This window comes from Crocuta crocuta, unplaced genomic scaffold (assembly GCF_008692635.1).
Source record: "Crocuta crocuta isolate KB4526 unplaced genomic scaffold, BGI_CrCroc_1.0 scaffold149, whole genome shotgun sequence".
NCBI classification, from domain to species: Eukaryota; Metazoa; Chordata; class Mammalia; order Carnivora; family Hyaenidae; genus Crocuta; species Crocuta crocuta.
The window spans coordinates 5529848-5551165 of NW_027551561.1; the positions used below are offsets into that span (position 1 = coordinate 5529848).

Here is a 21318-nt window from a genome sequence, read left to right on the forward strand (position 1 = left end):
CACAGACCCGCCCGGAGCCTCTGTTGTGAGGGTTGGAATGTTCGCTGCGTAGGAGGCCGGTGAGGATGCCAAGTGGGTTCCGTGTTTAGAACGCAAAAGAGTTGCGGTTCGGGTAGCCGCCGCCGACCCACGTGCACCCGCGAGAAGCGTCTCTGCGGGCTGGAGTAGGAACTGTGGATGTTTCGGCACTTGGGAACCTTCTAGATGTTTCAGCCCTGGGGCTGCTGCACACTCTAGGACTGCAGTGATTAAGAGAGCAAAGAGGTTCTTGTTTTACAAATTAGACCCGTTTCCCAGATTGTCCCCCCACCCTCCGCCGCCCCCGGTGCGTGCAGTGGTGGACGGTGGGCAGGAGTGGTGACTGCAAGGGAAATCAGGACCCCCGTTACCCCCAAAGAGGCCACACACCGCTGCCCGGCCGTCCTCAGCCGCCCCGGGGGTTGTGGACAGTTCTGGATCTATGCACCACACTCCAGCACTGGGTCCTGCTGGTGGCAGGTTCTTAAAGGTCCGCTGCTCCCATGAAGGACCGTATAGCACTGAGCATAGCTGCGCGTGTAGCCAAATTGCAGCAGTGTCTGGATAGACTCTGCAGTAATTTGGCAATAAGTATCCAGATCGTTCCTGTGCTCACCTGACTTCTGGCCATCCTGGCTCCCAGCAGCTAGTCCAAAGAAATTAGCCTCCTGGGGCAGAAGGGGATTGTGTGTGACTTTGCTAGTTTGTTTTTCGAAATAAAACGATTCCTAATTATGAAGGAATTCACAGTCACCTAGTAAAAGTCGGAAAACACAGAAGCCTGGAAAATTGAGATGGCCCATGCCGTCATCACTGTTACTATTACTGGCATTTCCCCCAGGTGTTTTCTGTGCTTGTACACACACACACACACACCACCACCACCACCACCACCACCACCATCAGACCATGTATACAGCGTGAGGCATAATTTATAATTGTGGAGAAAGTGGACATAACCTAAATATCCAACCACAGGTGATGGGGTCAGCCTGACCCTGGACCATCTGGGTAGTTTTCAGGTAGCATTTTCATATTTGGTGGCAGTAGTTATGGGCAGTGTACAAAGACATTGCGTCATCCACCTCAGCATTACTTATCGAAGTCTCCAGTCCCGTGGCCCCAAGGAAGGTGGAGGTTGGGGAAAGATCAAGAGCAGTAAGGCAGGAAGAACCCCGGCCTCAAACCTTTTCCGACTTACGGAGCCCTTTGAAGATTGCTCAGCCCTGGCTGATTCCCCTAATTCTGGCTTGACTCTGGTGGGGCCCACCAGTCCACATCAGAGGGGTGATGATAGGTCACAGGGAAGGCCTGCTGGATCACTTGATTGAGATAGAAGTTGCTTTCTGATCCAGATTTATGTTCTTGTAAAAGGATACCATCTCTTCTATGGTCGTAAATCACGTAACTACCACAGAAGGTATGTAGTTGATCATATCGCGTTAATTTAAAGATGTAGTCACTACTTTGCCCAAGAATTAAAGTAATGCATGCGCAAGCTTCACGTGCCCACATGACAGATCCGCACAAAGTGGAAAACGAGAGACCTTGGTAATACTTTCTAACTTCCGTTCGCCTTGGATGTGTGTGCACACACATGCCCGCCCCAGAAAATGCCCTGAAGGACATGGAACACGAGCTTCCATTCGACACGCTCCTGTGGTGTGATGCACCCCAGGATGAGGCCTAGGTGGGGTATGACGGTTAGGGGGTGCTCACGTGTAAGTGGCCTGGAGAGATCACGTACTTTCTTTTCTCGGTAGCATTTGCCAGGAGAGGGAACCTGAAATCCCAAACCAGAGGCAGTGGTTTCTCTTCTTCCTTTTTTTTTTCTCCTTAAGTTTATTTATTTATGTCGAGAGACAGCGCAAGCAGGGGAGGGGCAGAGAGAGAGAGGGGGAGAAAGAGAATCCCAAGCAAACTCTGGCTGTCAGCACAGAGGCTGGCCTGGGGCTCCATCTCATGAACCAGGAGATCATGACCTGAGCTGAAATCGGACATTTAACCCACTGAGCCACCCAGGTGCCCCGAGGCAGTGGTTTGTCAGTGATTTCAGACTGTTAGGGCTTTTTCCTCTGCAAAGGACAGGCAAAGTGCTTTACATCTGTGTTTCAAAATAAATAGAAGCAATATATTATTTAAAAGAGTCCTTGACTTCCACATACACCTACTGAGGTATATATGGATGACATGGCGTCCCGGATTTGCTCTGAAATGATGGCAGAGGCTGGGAGAATAGAGTTAAAACAAGACCAGCCACGGGGTGTTACTTGTTGAAGTGGGGCTGAATCTGGATGAAGGGCCCATGGGGCTTTATTATACCGTCCCTTCTGCTTGCGTATGCTTAACATTTCCCCTAATAAAAATTTAGCATCAGTAACTAAGCCAAGATATATCAAGGACTTTAAATAAAAAAGCTTAAACAAGTGGGTAGCGGGGGCGCCTGGGTGGCTCAGTTGGTTGAACGTCCGACTTCTGCTCAGGTCACGATTTCGTAGTTCGTGGGTTCGAGCCCTGCGTCTGGCTCTTTGCTGACAGCTCAGCGCCTGGAGCCTGCTTCGGATTCCATGTCTCCCTCTCTCTGCCCCTCCCCTGCTCACGCTCTGTCTCTCCCTGTCTCTCAAATAAACATTAAAAAATTAAAAACACATAAACTAATAAAAAAAAAAAAACAAGTGGGTATTGGGCAGTGCTGCCGGCTGGGGAGGGCAGGCTGGAAGGGGCCATTCTCTGTGCACTCAGTCTTATCCCATGTTTGTACTTGACTTTGAGGGGGACGTCTTTCCTCTGGGTCATCATTTGGGCAGCTAGCTTTCGCTCAGCTCCTCTCTTGTCTTTTTGGCTTTGTGAGTTGGGGGTGGGGGAGGAGGCAAGCAAAGAAGAGGAGGAGAGAGGGTGGGGAGATGGGGTGTGACTCGCTGCCTCCCCCACCACATCCACATGTCCTCCCGGACCGGCAGCCGTGACATTCACTCCTCCCATCTGGGCCTCAGTTCCCCCATCCGTCAGATGAGGGGTTGGCAGAGGGGCCTCCCAAGATCCCTCTTTGCCCTGAGAGGCTCTACCTCATGATGGCTATTTCCTTTCACAGTCTAGTGACACAGGATGACTCCAAGTGTCACAGCCTCAGCAAGCACCGGAATGAGCCCCCCCAGGCCCTCACGGGGACAGTGAAGGTCAGTGAGTCATACCGGTGTGGGAAGCCCCTTCCTCCCTGGCGCAGGCAGATGCAGGAGGAGCAGCCTGGTGGAGGCTGGGGCCTGGGCAGGGAGCGGGGACCCCCAGGGGCACGGATGGGCGTGAAGAAGGGCCTTGGGTGAGCGGGAGTTGTGGCCTCTGTGGTGCTCTGGCCCCTAGATGATGCCTGTGCGGGCTAGAGGCACGGATGAGAGGGGGCCATTCAGGGAGCCAGGGCTGGGACACCCCAACATAAAGCAGGCTCAGCCCCCAGCCTCGAGCCCACAGGTCCCATCTTTTCTAAGGGCTTTGGACCTCAGCGTTCCAGGGAGGTGGGGAGAGAAATGGGCGAGAGGTAAGGGCTTCTGTAGTCCCCGATACCTGCACGGGGGCAGCGGTACCTTCTTCCTTGTACGGAGATTTCTGTCTTCTGCAGTACTGGCCGTGACAGTAGTCTCTCTTACATCTAACCCTAATCCCTCCTGTTGCAATTCCTCTGCGGGAAAACTTGGCAGGGTCCCGGGCGAGGAGAGAAGCCTGGCCAGCGGCCCAGGCACCTGGAGCTTTTAGAAGGCACCGGCCCAGGCGGCCACGCTGCTGGGAAAGGAGGGGGGACGCAGACCGACGTCCTGGCCTGTGCGCCAAATCCTGGTTCCCCACTCCAAGCCCAAACAGGGAGACCTGTGGGGTCCTGGAGTGGGGGCGTTAGTAAACCCTTGGCGTTTTCCCCCTCTTAGACGGTTCCAGAATTCCTGGGGAAGCTGGATGTGCCCCCATCGGCCTGCCCACGGCACGTGAGGATCAAAAACTGGGGCAGTGGGATGACCTTCCAAGATACACTTCACCACAAGGCCAAAGGGGTGAGAGGTCTGGGGTTCTGGGAGAAAGGCCCTTGTCCCAAGTTTGTGAGGCCATGAGGGCCCTTCTTAGCTCAAATGGACACCACCCTGGGCAAATCAGTCATCTGCTTGGGCACAGGGTGCTGGGAACAGAAGCCAGTGTTGATCACAAATCACCGAAGAGGTAAATGATGCCAACTCCCCCTTAATCCCCCTAATGGATAACGGATAATCCGGAAGGTGAGATAAATGATTACAGGAAGAAATTCAGTCTTCCTTAGAGAGCGTAGCATCAGAGGGACTTTTCTTTCTTTTTTCTTTTTCTCCCTCTCTCTCTCTCTCTCTTTTTTTTTTTTTAATCATGGAGAATTTTATAATAGAACTGTCCAAAGCTGAACTGAACTGCATCAGGAGATAGTGAGATCCCTGTCACTAGAAGGATTCAAGTGCTATTTGATAGGGAGATTGGAGAGGGATTTGAGCATCTAGTGAGTAGCTGGGAGTAAGTGCCTTTAAGGCTTCTTCTGCTAAGGGTCTTGTTCTACCTAGAGAATGCATTCTCGAGGCACCTGGGTGGCTCAGTCGGTTAAGTGTTGGACTTTGGCTCAAGTCATGATCTCACAGTTTGTGAGTTGGAGCCCCGCGTCGGGCTCTCTGCTGGCAGCTCAGAGCCTGCTTCAGATCCTCTGTTCCCCTCTCTTTCTGCCCCTCCCCGGATCTCACACTCTCTCTCTCAAAACTAAACATTATATATATATATATGTATATACATGAATGTGCTCTGATTGTAAAGTGGAAAAGAATTGAAAAATTTCAAGGCCATGAAAAGAGAATGATTTTCTATACCTTCCAGAAATTACCACAGTTAACAGTTCGGTGTACTTCTTTCCAGTATTTTTTCTGTGCCATCCTCTGACTTTAGGATTTCTGTCCTCTCCTTTCAATTCATTTTGGCTGAATACCAACAGGGTGTACCCAGGGGCCATATCAGCCCCTTTAAGTGAGAAGGTAGTTGACATGTCCCAGGGATCGAGCTGTTGCCTTTGCTCTGAGTCTGAGTCTGGCTGGGGAGCAGAGCCAGAGACTGAGCCCAGGGTGATGGGAATAATCCCAGCTCACACCCACTTGGGGGAGCCAGTGGAGGAAAGGAGATGTGAGTGGGGAGAAAGCTGGGTGGACCCCAGGGAGGAGGTGCCACCGGGGTGGAGGGGGCAGCAGGGAGCTGAAGCAGCTGGACTGGAAGGAAATGGCCAGGAGAGATGGCCCTGAAGGAGGACTCATGTCAACGCCTTCCCAAGGGGCCAAGCAGCCCCCTCACCACCTGCCTCTCTCTTTCCAGGACCTTGCTTGCAGGTCCAAGTCATGTCTGGGAGCCATCATGAACCCCAAAAGTTTGACCAGAGGACCCAGGGACAAGCCTACCCCCCCAGACGAGCTTCTACCTCAAGCTATCGAATTTGTCAACCAGTATTACAGCTCTTTCAAAGAGTAAGTCTCACTTGCGCAGGATCCCTACCTTCCCCTTCCCCTGAGCTCCTCTGTCTCTAATCATTTATTTCCCTCTGGCCCCAGGCCCTTTTCCTTAGCCGACTGACAGTGAACTAAAGCATAGTTCTCCAAGGGGAGAGACCCCAGAGTAGGTGCTTATAAACCCAAGAAAAAGACACATAGTTGAGGCGCCTGGGTGGCTCAGTCAGTTAAGCATCCGACTTCAGCTCAGGTCATGATCTCACCGCTCGTGAGTTTGAGCCCCACGTCGGGCTCTGTGCTGACAGTTCGGAGTCTGGAGCCCGCTTCGGAATCTGTGTCTCCCTCTCTCTCTGCTCCTCCCCTGCTCGCACTCTGTTTCTCTGGAAGAAAAAAAAAAAAAAAAAAAAAAAAAAAAAAAAAAAAAAAAAAAGATGCATCACGGGAGTGGTTGAAAGTGTGGGTCAAGAGCGTACCCGCTTGGACTTGAATCCTGGCCGCCCCAGTAGCAATCAGCCCCATACCCTCGGGAGATGTGTTTACCCTCTCTGCGAGCCAACTTCCTCATCGCTGAAAGTGGGAGGAGAGTGGAACCTGGCTCAGAAAACTGTTGCGAGGCTTTAAGTAAGTTTGTGCCGTGTCCCCTTCCATTATGGAGTGTTTGACACAAAAATGACATTTGAGACTTTGTCTTTGTCTCAAAGACATTTGAGACTGCCTGGTGCATACCTCCAGCGGGTGCGAACAGACGCCCCGTCCCCGCTGGGATCTGCGTCATCTGGTGTGGACAGAGCAAGTCGTGCCCTGGGCTCCAAACTCTGCAGGGTTCTCTACTCCTGGGTTTCATGAAATATATGATTATAAACTTAGGCCCGCTTATAACTGTGAAATAAAATACCCAAAGGGATTGTAAGACAGAAAGGCTGAGGTAATGGACTTACCGTTTTATGGGCTGGGAGGGGAGCGTGGCCGGGAGGGCATACGCCACGCGGCACTTTGCTGCATGAAGTGAGTCCTAGAAATGTACCTGGGACCCCCATGGTGGAAAGGGTGGTCCCTGGGGATGCCATGTCGCCTCTCCTGTGACCCTACAGTGTCGGAGCCGGAAGGGGCCTTGAGCTTATGAAAAGGGCCCTTATCTTCCAAGGCTGTGGATCTCAACCCTGGCTGTGCATCGAATCGCCTGGGGACCTCTCACCGTACTGGTGCCAGGGTACCCTGGCCCAAGGGCGTCCAGATCTCCGGAAGGGTGGAGGGGGAAGACATCTGTGTTCTTTGGGAGCCCCTCTGGCGAGTCTAATAGCTGGATTGAGAAACCTGTGGGGGAGGGGGTGCCTGCTGCGTGTGCCGCGTAACCACACCTATAGATGTGCTTTGTGACTAGGAAGTTCAAGATCCTTGGGCTGTCAGCTCTGTCAATGACTAGTGAGCCTTTCAGAGTCTAGGAATTTTCCCGACGGGCCTCATCGGGCCACCGTATCAACACTAACATTTACTGAGCGCTAAGTCTGTTCTGGGCCCTGCCTTAGTGCCATATAAGTAATGCTCACCCGGACTCTATGAAATAAGTATCGCTATTATGCACCGCCTTCTACAGCTAAGAGAACCGAAGCCCCTGGGTGAAATAATTTGCTTGAAGTCCAATGTTCGGGAGTCCCACCGCTGGGATTTGAACCCAGGCATCTTGGCGCCAGAGCCCCTGCTTTTAACGTATGTTGTAGCCTCCAGCCCTTTGACCTTGAAGGTCCCAGCTTCATGCTGGACCCGGAAGGCCCTGCTGGAATTTGGAAGACATCGGTGGGTGTTAGCCCAGGGGAAGCAACAGGTGTGCGCTCGGTGGCCATTCAGATACCCGAGTGCCTGTCCCAGAGGGAGGGTCCGTTTTTCCATCACCAGTCCCTTCCTTGAACCAGCCGAGAGGTCCTGGGGGATGTGAACGACGCAAACTGCAGTCCGTCCCCACGGTCGTACGAGCGGCCCGAGGCGCAGACAACTGGGGAGTTAGGTCTTGCTTGTGAATGAGGGATTGTATAGTGAGAAATGGTACCTTGCCAAATGCTCTGTTCAAATCCGTGTGCTGATGCCAAAAGCTGTACTCTGTTTTTCAGAACTAATAGGCATCCTAGCCTCTGGAGTCCCTCAGAAATGGGACTGTATGAAAACGGTGATAGAATGTCAAGGGAGGGCTTCCCACGTGGCAGCCTTAACCTCCCCTGGCAGGAGTGTCCTTGAAGATAAGGAGCCCCAAAGGTTGTGTCTTTGAGCTTCTTTTCTCTAATCCAGCGAGAGTTGTCAAGGCACTATTCCTCCACAGAAAGGCCATTTTGTTCTGAGTCGTCCACTCTCCTTAATCGGCGGTTCATTCCTTAAATAGCTTTGTTTGGTGCCCTTTCAAATAGTCTTTGGTGTAGGTTGGACATCTCAGGGTCGCTGTGTGTGTGTGTGTGTGTGTGTGTGTGTGTGTGTGTGTCAAAGCCTTTCCGACTGAATCCCTCCCTGGGGGATATTTTTGCAGCCTGGGATGGGAGGGAAAGAATGGTTTAGAAATCTCTCCTGGAATTGCTGGGTGCAGAGTGTGGAGGTTGAGAAACCACACACTGTCAGGAGCCCGGGCTGTTGGACAGGGTTGGGGAGGGCTGCTCCCGGAGCAGCCCCTGGGGCCCGGCAGGCTGAGTTCTGAGTGCCCAGTGCATTCCAGGGATGTGTGGGCAGGCCCCCAGTATCTTTGCGTTTGCAGTTCCCCCCTAGGGTGGAGGGTGGAAGGTTAAGGGCCCCGGCTTGGCATCAGGGCGTCTGAGTCCTGACTTTGCCCTTTATCACACTTCTGCTTCTGGGCCGGTACTCAACCCGAAAGAGCCTTCATACACCCCGCTTACAAAATGGACACAAAAATGCCTCCCCTGGACACTGAGTGACAGCCCAACTGTGAGTGGCTTCGCCCAGTGCCTGGCTCATAATGGGAACCTGGCACATGGGAGCCGCTGTCGAACGGGCTGTTCCTCTCCTGATCGTGGGATGGTGGNTGAGATGAGTGTCACTGGAGAAAAAGTGCCTGAAAACAGCAAGGCTGCCGACAGACTCAGGACCGGCCGGCCGCGTACCTGGCGGCACCCAGCGGCGAGATGAAAACGAGGGCTCCCTGTTCTGAGCGATCGAGCGTTTCAAGTCCGCGACAGCAGCGCGTTAAGCGGAGCACGGGGCCCTTCCAAGCTGCGGGCCGGGGTTGCACACCCGTGAAACCGGCCCCGGAGGGGACAGCCTCTCCGAGGGACATCTTGCCCTCCTGGTGTCCTAGTCCAGTTCCTGCTTCTGTGGCTGGAATTAATCTCCATCTAAGGCCATCTCATTGTTGATCTTCCTGCTGTCTTCCTGTCCCCCAGGGCAAAAATAGAGGAACATCTGGCCAGGGTGGAAGCGGTAACAAAGGAGATAGAAACAACAGGAACCTATCAGCTGACGGGAGATGAGCTCATCTTCGCCACCAAGCAGGCCTGGCGCAACGCCCCCCGCTGCATCGGGCGGATCCAGTGGTCCAACCTGCAGGTGGGCGTCCTTAGACCCGAGCAGAAGGCCACCCGGGGGGCGGGTGGGCCCCCAGCACAGGGCTCTGAACGGGCGGGTGGGGCTGGGCCCAGCACTCCCCACTCCGGAGCCGGGCCCTGGTTTCCTCTTCACGTTTGTGAGCGTGCGATGGGGACTCACAGGGCCCCCCCTCGAAGTCCAGAGTGCGGTTTCAGGCCAGGCTTTCAAGCTGGCCTTTTCTCACATAGACATAGAGCCAACGACCTTCTTATTACTGTTGGGGCCCCGGTGCCGCAACAGAGGTTGTTGACCTTGGCTCCTAGGAAACATTTTGTTCATCCTGGCCTCATGGGCGTCTTTACATGGGGGGATCATTCATTGCTGGACAATATAGGAAGTGCTTGGGCAGAAATTGATGAGAAATACCAGTGAAACCAACACTGGCTGAAGTAAAATGTGCTAAGAGCCCTGTGCTGATGTTAGGGCCCCCGGGAGGCTCAGTCACTTGAGCGTCCGACTCTTGGTTTCAGCTCAGGATCTCACTGTTCGTGGGATCGAGCCCCACGTTGGGCTCTGTGCTGATGGTGCAGAGCCTGCTTGGGTGCTCTTTCTCCCTCTCTCTCTGCCCCTCTCCCACTCACGCTCTCTATCTCAAAATAAATAAAACTTAATGAAACGTGCTGATGTTATCAAGGCGCTAGGCTAGGGCTGTGGGAATCCTGATTCCTGTGCTCAAAAGTCACGTTTTCTTGCGATTTGGGTTTTGATAGGGTCTTCGGAGAGGGAAGGGCTGCCTGGGCTCTCTCAGGATGGGGCAGTCCTGAGACGGGAGGTATCAGTGCAGAGAGGAGAACATTCTCTTCTGCTTGGCATTTGGGTGGGGGTGAGGGGGGTTTGGACCATTCCCGCCTTCCCTCATTAACTTAGCTTCTGATCATGGGTGCCTGGGTGGCTCAGTCGGTTAAGCGTCCGACTTCGGCTCAGGTCATGATCTCACAGATTGTGAGTTCCAGCCCCACATTGGGCTCTGTGCTGACAGCTTGGAGCCTGGAGCCTGGAGCCTGCTTCGGATTCAGTGTCTCCCTCTCTCTCTGCCCCACCCCCGCTCATGCTCTCTTTCAAAATTAAAAAAAAAAAATTTAAAAAAACAAACAACTTAGCTTCTGCTCAGCCCCAAGGCCTCTGTCCTCAGTCTTTGATGGCATATGGGCTGGGTGGGCTGTGTGCAGGTCTTCGACGCCCGGAGCTGTTCCACTGCCCAGGAGATGTTCGAGCACATCTGCAGACACGTGCGTTATGCTACCAACAATGGCAATATCAGGTGGGTGCACCTTTTCCTAGGGGTACGGCGAGGGCCCACCTTGCCCCCCGAGTCTGAGCCAAAGGACGCAGATGGGTTTCGGGGAGGTGTCTCTGGCCCCAGGAGAAACCAGGGAGATAGAGAAGGGAAAAGGACTCAGGCTTCTTTGGAGAGCCCCAGTAGTGAGAGTAACCTCCAGGAGCTTAGCCCCAGTTACTAGCCCATGACCTTGATTTCCTTCCGACTTAGAAGCATTTGGAGGGGATGGGGGATCTTTAAGAAGCAACTTCTTCACTGCTTGGTCAGGCTTCCCATTTTATATAGAAGAGATGAGAGATTGGCTTGCAGCTCAAGGCTCTAGCGTGTCATTCTTCTTAGAGCCAGGAGAACCACTTTCGGTCAGGAGCCCTTCCTTCCCCCCTTCCCTTTTCCTATCCCCAACCAAAGAGGTCAAGGCCACTAGGACTGAGCAGTTCATTGGCCATTCATCCATTTTGCTGTTCAGCAAACACTCAGTGCCCACATCACAGGGCCCCAACCCAGGACCAGGCATGGCAGTGGGGTGGGGGGCAATGCAGAGGTGACTAAGATCTAGGACGCTGCCCCCGCTCACTGTGAACCTGTGCCTGGCACTAGACAGGCATCCAGCCAACTGGGCTGCAAGAGAAATGTGCAGCAGGGGAGAAGGCTGGGAGAGCTAGCCCTGCCTGAGCGATGGGGGGCTGCTCCCTGGAGGGGGCAGTCCCTGTACTGGTCTTGAAGGAAGGGGCGGGGCTGGGAGGAGAATCAGCGAGAGAGGGCCGTGTCAGGAAGGGGGGTCAGGTTGTACAGAGGCCGTGAGAGGAGTTCGGTTCTGCGAGCGCAGGTGCANTGTTCCCCCAGCGCAGCGATGGCAAGCATGACTTCCGGATCTGGAACGCCCAGCTCATCCGCTATGCTGGCTACCAGATGCCCGATGGCACGGTCATTGGGGACCCTGCCAGCGTGGAGTTCACCCAGGTATGGGGTCCGGCCTTGCTGGCGGACAGAGTGGGGCCACAGGGGGCCCGGGGGTCCGGGGATGTGCACTCACCAGGCCCGCCTTGCCCCTAGCTGTGCATCGACCTGGGCTGGAAGCCCAAGTATGGCCGCTTCGATGTAGTGCCTCTGGTCCTGCAGGCTGACGGCCGAGACCCCGAGCTCTTCGAAATCCCGCCTGACCTTGTGCTCGAGGTGCCCATGGAACATCCCAAGTAAGCAGGCCGAGGGGGCCGGGGGTGTGTGTTAACACGGATGCTCCCTTCCTTTCCTTGTGGTGATCCCAATCCTCAGGTCCCCCCACCCCCTCCCCTGAAGCCCAGCCAGCAGCAGCTGGCGCCCAGAAGGGCTGGCTTTCAAATCATGCCTTGTCGACACCTGCGCAGCAACCATGGCCTTAGGCCTTGGGCCTCAGACTTACGAGGGGATGTTGATGCTGAAGGGGAAGCAGAGGCTTAGAATGATGGGGCCCTAAGAACTTGGGAAGCAGTGACCTTGGGACGGGGACCCTCAGAAGGCTCTGATATCCTCACACTGAGCAGCCCAGGCCTCTTGCCTTCCGGAAGCCAGCTCTCTTAGCTGGGCCTCAGCTGACTGTGGTGAAAGCATAGGGCGATGGTGACTTCCGGAGCTCGTCTGGTTCAGTCCCTGCTCCAGGCAGCTCTGATCATCACAAAAATACCTCTCTCTATTTGAGACTCACTATGTAGCAGGCACCAAGCTATACTCTTCTTTTTGGCCCTTGAATATACTGAACTCCGTCCCACCTCAGGGCCTTTGCACTTGCATTTCCCTCTGCCTGACATGCCTTTTCCTCAGAAAGTTAAAGGATTCATTTCTTCTTGACACTGAGGTCTGTCCTGAATGTCACCGCCTCTGAGAAGCCTATCCTGAACGTTCCATCTAGAGCAGGGACCCTCACCCTCCATCTACCACATCACCTTGTTTTTATTTTTCTATTTATTTATCTATTCACTTATATATATCATCTAGTCTAGTCTGTAAGCTCTTTGAGAAGGGGGATCTTGCCTTTCTTGTTCAGCCATAGACCCCTAACCCCTGGAAGGGCACCTGGCACATGGTGGGTGCTCAATTATAGATATTTCTGGAACAAGTGAATTTACAGAGGAGTGACACTTCACTATAATCCCACGAGTGTGATGCTGTTAATCCTTATTTTACTGGTGGGGCTACTGAGGCTCAGAGAGGCTAAAGAACACCTTGAGGTCACACAGCTGGGAAGGCAGAACTCGAACCTGGGCTTCCTGACACGAGAGTCCTTACCTGCTAGGTAACATTGGGCTCTCAGTATTTAGCACGGTGCCTGTTGCATACTTGTTGCTTTAATATATGTTTGCATGAACGAACGAGTAGATGAATCCATAATGAATGAATGATACGTACTCGGCCCAGGTCACCTCTCCAGGTTGGAAAGACTCCGAGAACAACACTTGGAAAGGGGTTTCCCTAGCTGAGTCTTTTCCCGAAGGCTTTTTTGTGTGTTGGGTGGGGGAGAGGGGAGGACAGGCGGGAGCATAGGCCTCAGTCACGTCTCTCTGCCTCCCTGCCAGGCACGAGTGGTTCCGTGAGCTGGGGCTCAAGTGGTACGCCCTGCCCGCCGTGGCCAACATGCTGCTCGAGGTGGGTGGCCTGGAGTTCCCAGGGTGCCCGTTCAACGGCTGGTACATGGGCACGGAGATCGGGGTCCGGGACTTCTGTGACGTTCAGCGCTACAACGTGCTGGAGGTAATGGGTCCGACCGGTGGGGCAGCTGCGGAGGCGGGCTTGTGTTGGGGGGGGGGCCCTGGGGGCCGACTCGCCCCGTCGCTCCGCCTCTGCAGGAAGTGGGCAGAAGGATGGGCCTGGAGACGCACAAGTTGGCCTCGCTCTGGAAGGACCGTGCTGTCGTCGAGATCAATGTCGCGGTGCTCCACAGTTTCCAGGTGCGTCGCGTTCTGTGGGTCTGGGGGCTCTCTGCTGAGCTGGGCACCTTGTGCAGGGTTCTTCCCCAGACAGTACGGTCCATTCTCTCAGGCCTCGAACAAGTAGCGAGCACCCGGTTTGTGCCAAGCACCGGGCCAGGCGTGGGGTGGGGTGGGGTGCAGAGACACGCCCTCCTGCTCGGTCCTTGTCCATTTCAGAGCTTGAACACTGACTCGGGTCCCTCCCAGTGGCTCAAAGACTTTCCTCCTGAAAAGTCTGCACCCCCCCCCCACTTCCGTATCATCAGTATCTTTGTCTCTGCTGATCATTCTCAGCAGTGGCCGACAGGTTCCCATCTCAGAGAAATAATGGGCCAGCTAACCCAATAAATCCCCCCGCTACTACCTAGTTTTCTTGCGTTCATCTACAGCCAAACCACTGTAAGGTCTCACTGTACTTCCTCATCCTCCAGCCTCTCTGGTGAGACTCCATCCTCTGCTGCTCTTCCGGTCACTCGGGAATTCTTGTGGATTTCCAGGCCCACCGGGATGGTTCCTACCTCAGGGCCTTTGCACTTGCTTTCCCCCCTGCTTAGAACACCCCTCCCACAAGTCATCCCATGGCCGGCTCCTTCCCTCCATCCAGGTGTCTGTTCACTTCCTTGGAGTAGCCCTTCCTGACCACACCGTGTAGACGGCACCCTTCCCACGCCTCCCTTTTGTCCCTCTCTCTTCTTCCTTTACCGCTGTCTTTTATTTTTCTTCGAATTCTTATTAGCTCCTGATGTGACAGAGTACATCTAGCTCTTGCCTTGCTGTTGGGGCCGGGCCTTGCCTCTCTTGTTCGCTGCTCTACCTGTAGAGTCTGCAAGAGCATCTGGCCACGGTAGATATTGAGAAAACTATGTACTTGAGTGAGTAAATGAGAGCCCACATCCCCACGGGCAGGCGCTGCTCTTTCTTCCCTATACCGAGCGAATGCACCCACCCCTTGGGCCCACGCACAGGTCCGTTCTTGCGTGGAACTGAGCCCTCTGGCCTGTCTGCTGCTCTCACTCATATGAATGCTCTCCTTCCTTTTGGGAAGGAGGCAGGGGGTGTGTGAAGATATTACTTTAGAGGCTGAACCCCCCTCCACAGAGCTGGCAGAGACCTTAGGGCCAGACCACTAGGAAGATGGTCATTCATTCACTCAGCAAAGCATACTGAGCCCTTCACATGGGCCGGGCCCTGGCCTTGGCCGAGGATGTGAGCGGTGAACAAAATAGACAAAAGCCCTTTCCTTGCGCGGTGGAGAGGGAGTCGACGTTAAACAAATACCCAGTAAATATTTACAATCACACTGTTTCCCAGGGCTGGGCACCCCAGAGGCAGGTCAAGTTTGTGCTTGATTGTCTGAGGGTTGGGGGGGTTTGAGGGCTCTGAGATGGAACAGGAAGGGCTGGCGCAGCTCAGAGGGACCCTGCTGGCCGTGGGCCACACATCCTGACTCCTGGGGGCTCTGCACACCAGCCCCGACGCCGTGGGAGGCAGATCTGTCCCAGCAAATCTGCCGATCCTCAACTGTCCCCTGGCCACTGCTCACCACCCCCCACCCCCCACTGCTTGAGAGTCTCCAGGACTTCCTTGTCACCCCCCTTCATGATAGACTTCCTCATCTGTACGACGGGGACAAGTAACAGGTCCTCCCTCAGCAGGTTATTGTAAGGATTCGGTGAAAATGCACACACACCATTCACCTGTGCTGCGTGGCCCGTAGCGAACACTCCATAAGCAGTCGTTGTGTTGTTGTTATTATTTATTATTACCGTCATCAGCCTCTCAGCTTCAAACGGGCCTGGCGCCCAGGGGTTGCTCGTTCACATGTTAAGATTTTAGAAGACCTGTGAGTCCTTCCGGCCTCGATCCAGGCAGTGTTCTTGTCGTCCTCCGGGAATGCCCGCCCCTCGCCTAACTTGTGCCCATCTCTCAAGACTTGCCTCTTCTTGGACGCAATCTCTGGAGTCGCCTGTTCCTCCTCCAGGCCTCCGTCTGAGCTACCCGCCTCTGCCCTCTGTCAGCACCTGTGCTCACCTCCCTCAGACCATGTGAAAATGGCCAACCTCCTCTGCCTCCCCTACTTAGAGTGTAATCTAATGCCAAAAAGGGGCCACGTTTTCCCCCCGTAATGCCCGTGCTTTATGCCATGCCTGCCGTTGATAGAAAAAAATAATAGCAGCTGACCTTTATTGCACGCGTTCCGTGCTTTACTAGAGTGTGAGCGGGAGAGTGGGGCAGAGGGAGAGAGGGCGAGAATCTTAAGCCGGCTCTATTCTCAGCTTGCAGCCCCATGTGGGGTTGGATCGCACGACCCTGGGATCGAGACCTGCGCCGAAATCAAGAGTCGGATGCTCAACCAACTGAGCCACCCAAGTGCCCCTAACTTACCACATCCTTCCAGCGACCGTATGGTGTAGAAACTGTGACCATCCCCATTTTACAGATGAGGAAACAGACTTAGTGAGGTTCAGGAACTACTAAGTCAAGGTCACGTGGCTAATGAGAGGTTTAATCATGACACTAAACAAATGTCTCCTGACTAAGTGAGTGGCCCCAGACACTGAGAGGTGCGGCCGCCTTTGTTGGCTCCTTCCAGGAAGGCCCAGACCCCTTGGCTTCTAACTTTAGGATGTGGGACATGGTGCTGGCTCGTCTTCCATACGCTGCGGATCCCCCAACCCTTTGTCCTCTTCAGAGATGTCTGGTTCCTTCTTGGGGGAGAGAACCCCATCCTTGGGGAAGCGACTCTTGGAACCTTCTACCAACAAGTGGCAAAAAGACACTAGGGTCGGGTTTGTCTGCATCCAGAGGGGCCATTTCTGGGGAGCTCATGGAGGCTTGTAGGCGTGGTCTGAGAAGCTGACACTGGCCCTAGAGGGCCAGGGCGGGGGGCACGTGACCTCTGGGCCGACCCACGACCGTGGTGATTTCTGGGGCTCCTTTGGAGGTTCTGAGAGCGCCTTCCCTTTGGGTGTTTATCTTCAGCAGCAGGGAGGTGGCCGGGAGGAATTGCTGTCACAGTTTACCGATTGCCAGGCCTCCCGCAGTCCCTTTGCTGACAGCCCAAACGCCTGAGTCCCCCTTCCCCTGCCTCACCACCCCCCCCCCCTTGCCTCCTTCTACTTCTAGAAGCAAAACGTGACCATCATGGACCACCACTCAGCCGCAGAGTCCTTCATGAAGTACATGCAGAGCGAGTACCGGTCCCGGGGAGGCTGCCCTGCCGACTGGATTTGGCTGGTGCCCCCGATTTCTGGAAGCATCACTCCTGTGTTCCACCAAGAGATGTTAAACTATGTCCTGTCCCCTTTCTTCTACTACCAGGTGAGGGAGGGCCTTCCCCCACCGGGTGGAGACAGGGTGCACGTGTGTGCGCGTGTGCATGTGTGTACACATATGCGGGCACGTTCACGCTCACTCACGCAGGACACACGGGGCAGGTCGGGGACACACAGGCCTATTGCTAATGCTTCTCGGAGTGCTGGCCTGCATTTGTCCCTTTCCACAGAGAGTGCAGCTTAAGGAAATACCTTTTATTTCACACTCCGAGCTCCATCGCTCTGACGTTAAGCTGGAGGCCGGCCACCGTTGCCCCAACCTCAAAAACACTCGCACCCCATAAGGGTGAAGAGTTGGGCTCGCGGCTCAGACACCCCCGCGGGCGACTCTGCCGCTTCCTAGCGGCCCGGTCGTGGGTGGGTCATTTCACCCACCTGAGCCCTGACGCTCTCACTGTGCAGACCCCGTGAGCGGGTCCCTGCCCAGCCCAGAAAGCACCCCATGACTGTTCCCTGTTGAAACCCGTTCCCTTTATGTTGTCGAGGGCTTCGGCTAGATCCGGGGGACAGCTTCCTTACCTGATGATGCCAAGTCGGGTGACTGACCGCCAGGGACAGTCTGTGGCTGTTGTCACAGCACCTCATTTCACTCAGAGCTGTCCGGCCTGGACTGTACATCACATGGTCTGCCCCGTGACACTAAAAACGGAAGAGGAGTGGGGCCTCTTCCTTCCAGGGGGAGGGGACACTAATGGCCGCCTCGTCTGTGGGAGCTCCAAGCTGGGCCCTAGAGTCACAACCCTGAGGGAGACAGGGCCCCGGGGCTCCCTGCCGGGGCACTCGGGGACCCCCACCTCACAAAGGGCACGAAGGGTCCTCTGGCTCCCTCGCGTCCCCGCGCCCCGGCCGCACTGGGGCCCACCTGGCCCTCACAGGTGCCTTCTCCTCTGAAGGTGGAGGCCTGGAAAACCCATGTCTGGCAGGACGAGACGCGGAGACCCCGGAGAAGGAAGGTTCCGTTCCGAGTCTTGGTTAAGTAAGTGGGAGCGGCCGGTGCTGACGTCCTCACTGCAGCCCGATCTTCTAGTCCACCTGCCCTTCCAGGCCTCGAAGGGCAGGGAATAGAGAGAAGCGATGTCTCTATGGGGCCGGGCTCGCAGAGGCCCAGACGCGGGTGGGGACCGCGTGCCGCCACCGCCCCACCTTCCCTGCCCTCTGTTTTCCCACGGGGCCGAGTCGTGGGCTGAGCGGGTGAGGGGAGGAGAAGGGCCGGGAGTCAAGGTCGATACCTGGTAAGAAACGTGGCTTCTTTCCCCTCAAACTGCCACGCTTTGAACGCTGTCCCTCTCCCGTTCCCCTGGGCCCCCGTGTTCCCCTGGAGGGCGGAGTCGGCACAGCGTCTGTCTGTCTGTCCTCACAGAGCTGTGCTCTTCGCCTCCATGCTGATGCGCAAGACCATGGCGTCCCGAGTCCCAGCCACCATCCTCTTTGCGACGGAGACGGGAAAGTCAGAAACGCTGGCCCGGGACCTAGGAGCCTTGTTCAGCTGTGCCTTCAACCCCAAGGTAGCCAGCTCAGCTGGACGCGTGCCCTCTCCTCTGCCCGGGCGCAGACACGCTGGCCAAAGTCTCTGCTCCTGAAGGTCCCAGAGCCTCGGGCGTGCTGACGTACATTGGAAACCTGTGTCCAGAGGTTCCCAAACCCCCACAGCAAATACAGTCGTCAGAGTGTTCCGGGGAACACAGTTTGAGAAACACTCTCCTAATGCCCATCTCAAAACCCACGAGCTGCTGTCAATGAGTTTTATTCACTCACTACCTTCACTGCAGGCTGCAGTGCTACATGTGGGGCGCGGGGGGCAGAGGAGGAACAAGGTGCAGGCAGATGAGACAAAACCCCAGACGGGGTTTCATCCTTCATTGGAGGCATCCCGAGGCTGGGCCCCGGGTAGAACACGAGACAGGGACGCCTTTCACCTGAGATGAGCTGCGGGCAAAGCCTTTGGGTCCCCCTCCTCCGGGCTGCCTTGTGCTGGGCGTGGGTGGGGCAGGGGGACAGGTGATGCGGGGGGAGGGGGCTCCTGGGAGGGGGAAGGGAGGCACGGGGCTTCCGGGGATGGCATGGAGGGCCTCAGCCCAGGAGCCGAGGGCTCATGTCCACCCTCCGTGCCGTGCAGGTCCTCTGCATGGACCAGTACCGGCTGAGCAACCTGGGGGAAGAGCAGCTGCTGCTGGTGGTGACCAGCACGTTTGGGAACGGAGACTGCCCCAGCAACGGAGAGGTGGGTGGCCCAGGTCCCCAGGTCCCGGTGGTCGGGGGTGGGGGGACGAGGAGGGCCCGAGAGGGACAGGGAAAGGATCTGGGAGATTCCGCGTGTCCTAAGGAGGGCACGTGGGAGTGAGTGCTCAGAGCTGCGTAGTGCCGGCCGGCTGCCTTCCTCCTTTATAATTATCACCATATGTATATGGTGCCTTTCCTCTGCTCTGTATTTTTGAACTGACCCACCTTTTTGAACTCAAAAATTCACGTTAAAATTTTTTAAATGTTTATTTACTTGTTTTTGAGAGAGAGAGAGAAAAAGGGAAAGAACACAAACAGGGGAGGGGCAGAGAGAGAGAGAGACACACATACAGAGTCCGAAGCAGGCTCCAGCTCTGAGCTGTCAGCACAGAGCCCGACGCGGGGCTCGAGCTCTTGAACCGTGAGATCATGACCTGAGCCGAAGTTGGATGCCTAACTGCCTGAGCCACCCAGGCACCCCTCAAAAATTCACGTTTAAAGGAAACTTTATGTCACTCCCATGAACAGAAGGCCAACAAAACATAAATCCAGTGAAAGCCAAACCAAGTTCTTGAATTTTAGCTAGGTACTGTTGCCTGGCCGGGGCTTGCTTTGTTTTTTCAAATGAGTAATGGGCAAGGATTAGAGGTCTCCGGGCTCCCTTAGCCCCAAGCAAAGACTCTCCCTAGTTTTCATGAAGATAAGAATAATAATCGAAACAGGAATAATTTTTAAAATTTTACAGAAAAGAGAATACTTTCTTACCGTGTGATTTGGCACTATTGGTGCTGGGTCACGTTCCACCTGAACTTATCTTGAGTCCCTTGGAAATCAGGGTAATCTTAGAGAGTATGGGTCCCCTTGTCGTTATTACCAGGTTCCTGAGAGGCAGAGAGGTCATGCCCCCTGAGGAGAGCCTCTGGAGATGTTCTGCTATGAGGCAGGCCCCCCTCTACCAGAGCTGGACGGGGCTGGGCCCCTCTAGGTCCCCCACCAAGGGTCAGGCCCACCTGAGTTGCTACGGCTGAACTTGTCCCCAAGCCCCAGCCAGCTGGTCCCGCACATAAACCAACTTCCGTTTGCGGATCTTGAACCTTCTTCAGCCAGATGTGGCTGCTCTTTAAACGGGCGGCCGGAAGGAAAGTAAAAGCAGTACGTACACTAGTCTCGTTATGAGAAGTCTGTGCTTCTCTCTCTTTCTAGAAACTGAAAAAGTCCCTCTTCATGCTGAAAGAGCTTACCAACAAGTTCAGGTAAGGCTTTCCCCCACGCCCACTCGCCCAAGTCCTGCCTAATGGACCTAGAGTCTGGGTGCCAGGGAGGAAACGGGCTGTGTATAAGGGGGTCTTTTCCAAGATACCCAGGCACAGAGAGACCCTGTCCTCAGCGTGTGTCGCTCTCATAGGTCTGCAGACCAAGCATCGGATTGGTCACGGGAGTTGGTGACAAGGCTCGGGAGTTAGGGAGGACCAGACGGGGGCGTGCGCTGGCCGGCCCTGCGCCCCGCTGTGGGGGGAGTGTCTGAGGCCGGCGGTGCCACATGATGCCCGTGTGGCTGGGCCCACCCCACACTCCCCGTGTGTGTCATCCTCGGGCAGGTATGCCGTGTTTGGCCTCGGCTCCAGCATGTACCCTCAGTTCTGCGCCTTTGCTCACGACATCGACCAGAAGCTGTCCCATCTGGGGGCCACTCAGCTCGCCCCCACAGGGGAAGGGGATGAGCTCAGTGGACAGGAGGAAGCCTTCCGCGGCTGGGCCGTGCAAACCTTCAAGGTCAGTTCTTAGCTGGAGCCGCCCCCCGGCACGGACAGGGCAGCCGCAGCCCTCTCGTGCCCAGGATGTCTTGTGCCGGCCGTCCTGGGCGGCATGACTCCTGCCTGGTCCTGTGGGCGTCGCCCTAGGTGTGGCCTGAAGGCTCAGGTCACTGCCGCTCTCCCCCAAACCCCCAGAACTCCACTGTAAGCATGCACCCCTAGATGGAGGGACACGACTAAGACACTGCGCTACCCTCAAGGAGCTTCAGTTTAAGGTCTTTCCCTCTGATTATTCAGGTCACCTCTTGATGACTTTGTCTTGTGTCAGTCTCCCAGCCACAGTGCGCGTGGGGACAGGGACCATGCCGTCGAGTCCTATGGACCTGTGGCCTGCCCCCCCTTCCTGATTTTCGAGAACTCCACATTTGAGCAGAGTGTTTGACCCAGCGGTGCACTTAGGGCCCCTGGTTCCCAGGCCTCCCTGTGACACCCCCCCCAAGAACACGGGAGTAGTTCAAGCTCATGGTGTGGGCGCGGGTGAAGTGAGGTACTGTGAGCCGTAGCGTTCATAACAATAGCAGTAGCGACTGTGCGCCGAGCCTGGCCGCCTCTTTGAGCACCCACGGCAGCCCAATCATGCCCATGTACTTAGTAATCATGGGAAGCACGTCACTGATTTGTAAGGACCTATGAAACGGTGGCCCT

At 55.3% G+C, this 21318-nt stretch overlaps 1 protein-coding gene across 1 annotated transcript in view; it reads left to right on the forward strand.

Moving 5' to 3' along the window:
• NOS2 (nitric oxide synthase 2) overlaps positions 1-21318 on the forward strand; it is a 38611-nt gene that overhangs the window by 6158 nt on the left and 11135 nt on the right. The window contains 15 exon segments of the mRNA XM_077749934.1: positions 3110-3194; positions 3933-4055; positions 5374-5522; positions 8882-9044; positions 10253-10348; positions 11170-11322; positions 11416-11555; positions 12912-13086; positions 13182-13283; positions 16431-16625; positions 17533-17615; positions 18000-18144; positions 18756-18860; positions 20063-20112; positions 20458-20632. Coding sequence (XP_077606060.1) covers positions 3110-3194; positions 3933-4055; positions 5374-5522; positions 8882-9044; positions 10253-10348; positions 11170-11322; positions 11416-11555; positions 12912-13086; positions 13182-13283; positions 16431-16625; positions 17533-17615; positions 18000-18144; positions 18756-18860; positions 20063-20112; positions 20458-20632 — 1939 coding nt within the window.